This window comes from Leopardus geoffroyi, chromosome B4, assembly GCF_018350155.1.
Source record: "Leopardus geoffroyi isolate Oge1 chromosome B4, O.geoffroyi_Oge1_pat1.0, whole genome shotgun sequence".
In the NCBI taxonomy this organism is placed as follows: Eukaryota; Metazoa; Chordata; class Mammalia; order Carnivora; family Felidae; genus Leopardus; species Leopardus geoffroyi.
The window spans coordinates 21737112-21746175 of record NC_059341.1 but is presented as its reverse complement, the minus strand read 5'-3'; the positions used below and the strand labels follow the sequence as shown (position 1 = coordinate 21746175).

General features: G+C 47.0%; 1 protein-coding gene across 2 annotated transcripts in view; it reads left to right on the top strand.

Moving 5' to 3' along the window:
• Nucleotides 1-5374: 5374 nt before the first annotated feature.
• CB4H10orf67 (chromosome B4 C10orf67 homolog) overlaps nt 5375-9064 on the top strand; it is a 169056-nt gene continuing 165366 nt past the window's right edge. Inside the window, exon 1 of one of the 2 annotated variants that reach the window (XM_045463737.1) lies at nt 5375-5792. In XM_045463737.1, the coding sequence (XP_045319693.1) occupies nt 5614-5792 (179 nt within the window). In that variant the 5' untranslated portion in view covers nt 5375-5613. The remainder of the gene's footprint in view (nt 5793-9064) is intronic. The other variant, XM_045463736.1, reaches the window with a different exon arrangement.

Sequence of the window (9064 nt, the reverse complement as noted above, 5' to 3'; positions counted from 1 at the left end):
AATATTCAAGGACGAATTAAACAGATACAGATTTTACACGTCAAAATCAGTTACAATGAAGATTTGGTTACGTCTTCTGGCTTCCTAGAACACTGACTTCATTTGGTCACGCACGATTCTTAGGATTCTTTGCATCGATGCTATATTCTTCAAAGAAATTTGATGAAGGTAAAGATCGGCTATTCCCCACCTCCTCGCTCTCAGCTTGCTCATATTGAAAGCAAGTCTCAGGATGCCTGGCTGGCTCAGTCAGTTGAGCATCTGAACTTTGGCTCAGGTCGTAATCTCATGGTTCGTGAGTTTAAGCCCCACGTTGGGCTCTGTGCTGACAGCTCAGAGCCTGGAGCCTGTTTCAGATTCTGTCTCTCTCTCTCTCTCTGCCCCTCCCCTGCTCAAGCTCTGTCTCTCAAAAAAAAAAAAAAAAGAAGAAATTGAAAAAAAATTAAAAAAAAAAGAAAGCAACTCTCCCACATTTTTTTATTAAAAAAATTTTTTTTAATGTTTATTTATTTTTGAGAGAGGGAGAGAGAGCATGGGGGGGGGGGGCGAGGGGCAGAGAGGGAGGGAGACAAGGATCCTAAGCAGGCTCTGCACTGACAGCAGACAGCCTATGTGGGGCTCGAACTCACTAACTGTGAGATCATGACCTGAGCCAAAGCTGGACTCTTAACCTACTGAGCCACCCGGGTGCCCCTCTCACATTTATTTTTATTTTTTTTATTTTTTTTTATTTATTTATTTTTTTCCTTTTTTTTTTTTCAACGTTTATTTTTATTTTTGGGACAGAGAGAGACAGAGCATGAACAGGGGAGGGGCAGAGAGAGAGGGAGACACAGAATCGGAAACAGGCTCCAGGCTCTGAGCCGTCAGCCCAGAGCCCGACGCGGGGCTCGAACTCACGGACCGCGAGATCGTGACCTGGCTGAAGTCGGACGCTCAACCGACTGCGCCACCCAGGCGCCCCTCTCACATTTATTTTTAAAAACACTCATGGCAAGCAGACCCCAAGAGGTTTATGCAGGCTATTTGTGGAGGTCTCCAGAGCCCCACCTTTCTGTCCTGCTAGGTGCACTAACGTCAGGCATGAATGATTCCTTCGAAGCCGATGTGATAACATTCCAGAAGCAAGATCCTAGTCCCTGTCAGTAGGCATCAGGCAATTACAAATCAAAGGCTGGACGGAGGACTGTCAGGGGATCAAGCTCCAAGCCCCATCCCTCAAGGTTTAAGTTCCAGCCTCCCTGAGACTCTTGCATACTTTTCCTGCAAGGTAGAGAGGGTTTCTGAACGATTTTGGCTGACCCACATAGCTTGAAGATCTTGAAACTCACCAATTTAAGCCCACTTCTAACATCTACTGTGCTAGTCACTAGGCCACTACGTTCACCAACAAAAACCCACTGCTGACATTCGGTATATTAACTAGCATGGCGTGGCTTGTTGGTCTAGAACAGTTAACAGCAGAGCTTGGAGTAGCCCCTTCAGTAAGTTTGAACTTCCTGATTTGAGCAAGAGTGGATGTGCCATCCTAGACTGTGAGCTCCTGATCAGCACCTTGGTAGAGCAGAACCCAGGTAGCCTAAGTCCCTCTCAGGGTACCTTGAAGCATTTCTAGGTAAATAAACAGGCATAACAATAACAAATTGGAGTTTCACACTACCGAATTCTTCTGTGTCCAGTATTCCCCATGAGTTCTCAAAATTGCTAAATTAGCATGTTTTACTCCACTTTTCGGAGATGGAGTTCGAAGCAGAAGGACAATGAAGGTGTTCATTTTACACTCGCTGGAATACTAGTTCAAGAGCCGAGCTGACTTTCTAGGCAAAGCCTGACCTGGTGGTTCGTTATGGGGAACGTCTGGTCTCTAAGTCTGGTCCTCCTGTAGAAGGTCTAAGCACTGTATCTTATTTATCAGTTCACTTAGGTCAAAGCACAGGGGAATACTCACGCTAACCAAAACCAAATGTCTGCTATCTAGATTATGTCTTTTGTGTGCATCTATATATCCAAGGATCTGAATTACCCTGTGGCACTAGAAATAGAACAGAGAACTAGACGGTCCTACGTAGCTGATTTATGGCAGTCTGATGAGTCTTCCACTCCTCATGACAGTAAATCCCAGCCTTCTGTGGTCTGATGAAACGGAGCCCCCAGAAAAGGGCTTCGTCTCATCAATTCTTATTATTTCTTCCACTGATTCTGGGATTCATACCTTTACCGTCTTTCGTTGAAATCTCAGACTGCATGAACCATGGTAATTGCCCTTTTATATTACTCTCCATTCAGACTTCTACCTTTCCAGAGTCACTTCACTGCATATTGCAATTTGCAGTATATACATATTGCACTGTATATGTTGCAGATTTGCCAGGTTGTGTTGGCAGGCATGCAGACCCACTATGGTCAGTTGGCCAGACCCAGGAGACTTCCCGAATTTCCCTCAGCAGCAAGGTCACAAACCTTCTTGCAGGTGGACTGACTTCGGCAGACGGCTAAGCTCTACCATTATTTTTTTCACATTTTTACTGATCTCCCTTTTAAACATCTAGACCAGCTCCAAATAGAGGATATCCTCTATCACAGCGCTCAAGGACATTTGGCAGTAAGATCCAAATTCCACATCAAGACTGCTCCTGCCCAGCTCCCATCAAACTTCCCATCTTGGTTTTCGGCTCTAGCCACGTGACAAACACTTACCAATGGATTTTTACAAGAGTGGATATGCTATGTCATTGCAGCAAAATTTAAGACATAAAAATGATCCAGTCTCAGGAGGTTTTCCATAAAGGATTTAGTAGTATAATATTGTCCTGGCTAAAGACCTGGCCATTTCCTTTCCCAACCCTTTATTTAAGACCTTGGGTTATGGATGAAGCACAACATAAGACAAGTTTACCTAACAGAGCCTGCACCACATAATCACAGATTACAGCTGGTGATAAAAGAAAAATAAGCACTTTACATATGATGACTCCAGAAAGAATTTAAATTACAAACCTAGCCTGAAAACTCTTGGCTTTTATTAGGCTACAGGACCGATAATATCCAAGTGGAATATATAAATGACTATGTTTAGAGTCAGCACTTGACTCGTAATCAAATCCTCATGCTGTTTCATCTGAGATGTTATCACTTTTAATAATTGGTGGGTGATATTTTCATATAAACACACGTTACATTTATACCCGTTTCAAAGAAGCATTTGAAAAGTTAAAATTGTGCCGCAAGTAACACAGAGTTAAAAACTTTAACTTAAAAAGTAAACTGAACTATTAACTTAAAAAGTAAAAAGTATTTTAGCTTATAAGACATTTCACCTTTTTAAAAATGGGAACCTTTAAACAGTGTATTCCTTAGCTATGGTTTAGAAAGGAGGGACCCGCTTTGTTACAGGCCTGGTTAGGATCTGTTTTACCATGTGCTGCCTGAGCTGTGTGCTTTTCTTCCTTTATAGATTGCTCCCAACCATCCTGAGAAAGGTTAATTAGCCAGTCTTTACTGGTGAGAAAAAAGAGGCTTGGAGACGTTAAATCAATTTTCCAATGTTCTAACGCAGCTAAATTTCACAGGATTTATTTATTTTTAATGTTTACTCCAGAGCTCGTGAGCTTTCCACTAAAGACCATCAATTACTTCATCGTGTGATGCAAGAGCCTGGATTTAGTATGACAAATGCTTTGACAGGGCCAACCCCAGTTGTTTATAGGTGAGAACATGATCTGAAATGACCAGTTTTATAAGGCAGAAGGCCTGAGAGGTAAACGTAGGTAACTGACAACAAGAGAAGTGCGTTAGGTAGTTAATAGTTTCAAAAACAATCCTGCTCATAACTTGGTCTCCCAGACACTGAAATCTGAAACTCTTTGATATGCTCTAGCAAGGCTTGAAACAAAGAAGTTTTGTTCAGTCCATGTTTTCGTGGGATGGTGTAACTATGTCCGTATCAGCCAACAAATGCTGCACAGAGCTGACCAATGACTCATGAAGTCTACCGTGAGATGTCCCTCTTCAGTTTCAAAATACTCACTTTGAATTGCATTAACGGAAGCAGCCAACAGCTCGTCCCGGTCTTTTCACCACCTTAGCCCAGTCCTAACCAGATCACTTTTTTTTTTTAAACAACAGACTTCTAAGTTTTTTTTTTCCTTTGAGATAATACGTTTTATTTATTTTTTAATATAATTTATTGACAAATTGGTTTCCATACAACACCCAATGATCGAGACAAAGCATGAGAGGGGGAGGGGCAGAGAGAGAGAGAGAGAGAGAGAGAGAGAGAGAGAGAGAGAGAAAGGGAAACATAGAATCCGAAGCAGGCTCCAAGCTCACAGCAGTCAGCACAGAGCCCGAATTGGGGCTAGAACCCATGAACCGTGAGATCATGACCTTAGCGAAAGTCAGATGCTTAACCTACTGAGACACCCAAGGTGCCCCTAACCAATTTACATTTTTAATTTTACCTTTTAGAATTTTTACCTTTTAGAATTTTTATGTGCACTGTGATAAAAAAAATCACTTAAGATAATTAATAGATTTCTACATTTCTCTCTTTTAATATACTTTTTGATTATGATGAAATTTCCCTCAAGAGACTTAGAAGTTAGATTTTGAAAATAAAAATCTACATAAAATAAAAGTAACGCTTTCTGTCTTCACCTTCTCAAAGGAAAACAAAACTTTACAGAAGATCATGTTGGCATTGGTTGCGATTAATTCTTTAGTCGTCTTCGGATTGGGGCCTTCGGTCTTTGTCTGTAAATACAAGAGCAGTATTAATGCTACCTAATTTCCTTTTTGTAGTTTGAGCTGCCAATATGAAACTTACTTTGTTTTCACACGATTATGAGAGAAAATATTGTTTTCCTGTAGCCCATGTGTTGAAATGGAAATCTAGTCTCTACTTAGCTCTAAAACTAGCAAATGACATACTATGACATTAGAAACGATGTATCACCATTGTCAACACGTAATTTAGAATAATGGATGAACAAAAGCTTGACCATTAAGCAGTTTCTCTTACGATTTTAGCCACTTTGCAACAATAAATTCCACACTACACTCCATCGCTTAAAACCTAACGCCGGAATTCTGACCTTCATACTAAGTAGGAATGTAGGCTGTTGAATGTGTGCAAAGAATTTTTTGTCCACGAACGCCTACGTCTGTGGTCAAGTGGCAGGTGTAGGCAATTCATCAAGCAGCCCTCTTCCTTCTTATTAAGGCACTGCTCCGGGCGCCCGAGGGTCCTTAGGTCCCGAGCATGGCTATTTGTCGTCCGCCGGGAGGGTGCCTTTTGGCGCAGCGTGTATGGCCACGGAGGCGAGGGTCGCCGATTTTCGTTCGAACGTCGCGTGGGGAGGGGTGTTCGTGTGAAAAGAAAGGCGCTCGGGAGAAGGGGCGGCAAGGAGAGGCGGGGGCGTGGTGGGATGCTGCAGGGGCGGCTAGACGGGTCCAGCTTTTCCGGGGACACTTCTGCGGCGGCCTGGCCGTGGGCGCCCGGGGCACAGGGCGCCGGGTCGGGAAGCCCAGAGTCAGACGCGCGGTGCCAGCCGCCCGGGCCCCTCCGCGCAGGCGCCGCCCATTCCCGCGCTCCGCCCACCCCCAGGGGTCGCCATGGCAACGGACGCGGGGTTCTGGACTCCGACTCCCCCGAGCCCCCAGCTTCGCGGGAGGCGGCCGGCTGAGCCGCGGGCTCCGATGGCGGGCAAGGGCGACACGCCCGAGACCGAGGAGTGCTGGAAGATCCTCGAGAGCCTCGAGTCGACTATTGAGCAATGCCGGTTCAGCCCCAGGTGACCCGCGCGAGCCGCAGCGCCACCCCTCGTCCGCGCGCGCCCCCTTTCCCGCGCCTCCGCGCCCGCGCCCCGGGCCACGGCCCTGCTGGTCTGATTTCTTAAGTGTATTCACGTAAACTGAGAGCACGGGTTCTGGAGCCAGAGGGCCGGAGTTCAAATCCTGCGACCCACTGCAGGGCCCCTGAGTTGGGCGAGTCACTTAAAAACTGTCTCAGTCACCTGCTGGGAAAGCAGCCGGGTGGTGCCGAGCAGCGCTTACTTCATAGCCCACAGCGAACATGAAATGGGTGCGTGTGGGTAACGTGTTTAGAAGTGTGCCATACAAAAATATATACATAGTACTCTGTAGGTGTTTGCCAATATTCTAGTTATTTCTTGCTGCTTTCTTTACGTCTCCTCCCTCCTGTGACCCTTTGCCCTCCCCCCTCCCCCCGCCACATTTTGTTTGGATAACGTAGAGCTGATGTATCTGGAAAAATGTGTTTTTCTTTCTGAAATCAGTAAGTGGCCGGCACTAGGTTAGCCACCGTGTGCAAGCACTTAAAATTCTCCAAGTCAGGGGTCTCACGGTGCCAGGTGGGCTGGCTTAGAGGCAAGTCCCACACACCGAGGCTCCGGAGTGAGAAGAAAGGACGAGCGCCGTACTCGCCCGATGGTGGGGACTGACCCAGTGAGCCAGTGCTGCTTAAGTGGGTGCGTGTTAAATCAGGTTTTTTTGGTGGTTGTGAAAGTCACATATTGCCGGTGGCACGTAATAAGCACCAGGGGCACAGTGTCTAACCTGTTCGGCTTGTTTACTACTAGGAATGACTTCCTGCCTGGGCATTGCGTGGCGTGTGGCTCTCCCACAAAACACACCGGCCCCGCTCAGCGGACAAGGTGACGTACCAGGTGCCCAGGGCATGCTTGGGGCCCAAACAAAGGAGCCGCTGATGCCCACGTGAATTCCTCTTCACCCCGAGTGCCAGGGGGACCGGGTTGGTGCTCTGGTAGAAGAGGCTGGAGTGCTGTCTGCCATCCTGGGTTTAGGGCACAGGTTGGCACCGGGCAAGCAGCAGCCTCCACCTCCTGTGAAGCCCCGCCCTTCTAGTCAAGAAACCGATGATGAGCCAGCAAACTAGACGATAAATAAGTTAGCCTGTAAGCGCTGAGGACTGAATAGCAGGGAGGGAACAGAGGAGCTAGTGTGTGGAGTGGGGAAGCGGATGGTAATTTTAGACACTGATGAAGTTTTAGGGTGATGGGGGCTTGGTTCGTAGGGTCCGGAGCCAACAACCAAGAAAGAATTTTGGAAGATGTCTTTGGTGCAAAAAAGTGATTTTATCGAAGCGCAGGGACAGGACCCGTGGGCAGGACGAGCTGCGCTGCAGGTGTGGGGGGGGGGGGGGTGACCATTTGGTGGAGGGGGGGAGATAAAGTCTAGAGGGAGTTTCTGAAGAGAATTTCACATGCTAAAGACTTCCTGGAGGCCTAGCTGTTGTCAAGCTGAGGTGGGTGTTTCCTCTAGCAAAGCATTAACATTAAGACTCTCGGGAGTTCCTGGACTTTTTAGGCTGTTGATGGGATCGCCTTGATTGCCCTTTTCTAGTAAACAGTTTAGCCATTTGTGGGTTTGTTTGTTTGTTTGTTTTTGTCCTCTCCTGTTTTGGGGTAGCTTGGAGTGTCCAAGGAATATCATACATGTCCCACCTCCGGGGGCGGGGGTGCTGTGAGCCTGTACTTTGCCCCCAGCTTGCCCCCCACTCCCTCATCAACACTGTGGTCAAGGAAAGCTTCTCAGAGATGACACTGGAGTGAAGAAATGCAGGCTGGGGGTGGGGGGAACCATTCTGATCTCTCAGGGGACAAAGTGTTCCTGGCAAAGCACAGGAAGCCGGAAGGGGTGGGGCTGGGTGTCTGTGGCCCAGCCAGGACCCCTGTGTGCCTGCAGCAGAGAGAGGGGAGCGCGGTGGAGAGGAGGTCAGACGTAAGGGGGATAGTGCCAGACGGTGGTGTGGGACCCGGGTCATCAGAAGGACCTCAGCTTTGACTTTCAGTAAGGTATCAGATGTGCTTTTTCAGCACCGCCAAGCAATTCTCCAAATGTCAGCACTGACTGAGTGTCCTACACTTTAACTCAGTGCTGACACTGCTACCTAGAGATGGCCTCAGACACCACAGGTCAAGGGCTCAGTCCCACCAACCTGCTCGCCCCCACCCCACTTCAGGTGCCAGTTGCAAATCCGGGTTGTTACCTGTGCTTCTGACCATTCAGCCTTAAGTGAGCGAGCGGTTCCCCTAACTCCCTCTGTGGGTTCAATTAATTTGCTAGAGCCACTCCTAGAACTCAGGGTAGTAAAGGAGACAAATACATACGTGACCGGATAAAGAGACACGTAGGGTGAGGTCTTGAAGGGGCCAGAGCACAGGAACTTCTCTCCCCATGGAGTTTGGAGTGTGCCACCCTCCTGGCACCTGGCTGTGTTCTGGTTCATCAACCCAGAAGCTCGCTGAGCCTTGTAGTTCAGAGATTTTTATGGAGGCTTCATTACAGAGGCCCAGTTGATTGAAATCATTGGCTTTTGGTGATTGGGTCTACCGCCAGCCCCTTCAGAGGGAGGTCTGGTCGTGGGACTGACAGGTTCCACCCTCTAATTGTGGTTGGTTTCCCTTGCAACCAGCCTCCATCCTTAGGGGCTTTTCACAAGTCCCCTTAGGAACATCAACTAAGGTGTGGTTCAAAGGAGTTGGTTATGAATTACAAAAGACACACAGTTGACCTTTTTCCACATTGAAGCTATTTCAGGAACTGAGGACAAAAGACCAAATATAACAAAAGATGATCCTCTTGCCCTTGTCATTCAAGAAATTCCAAGGGTCTTGGGAGCTTTGAGGCCGGAACCTTGGATGAAGACCAAAATATATATTTCTTGTTATAAATCACACTGTCAAAGATGGGAAGCCATTGCGGGGTGGGGGTGGGGTGGGGATTGGAACAGAGGAACAATTTCATGTGATTAATCTTTCAACTGGATTACTCTGGCTGCTGTTTTGATAATAGATTATAATGAAGATAAGGGCAGAAACGGGTAGACCAGTTAGGTGGTATGGGGGGAAAATCATTTTGCCTTTACCTTTCTGTGTTCTCAGATGAGACCAACCCCATAATCAAAGATAGATTAACAGGAAAAAACAAACAAACAGAAGTTTAATAGGGTGTATGCCTCTTGTGTACATACACGAGAGATACCCAGGAAAACTGAGTAACTCCTCGAAATGGCCCAGCCAGC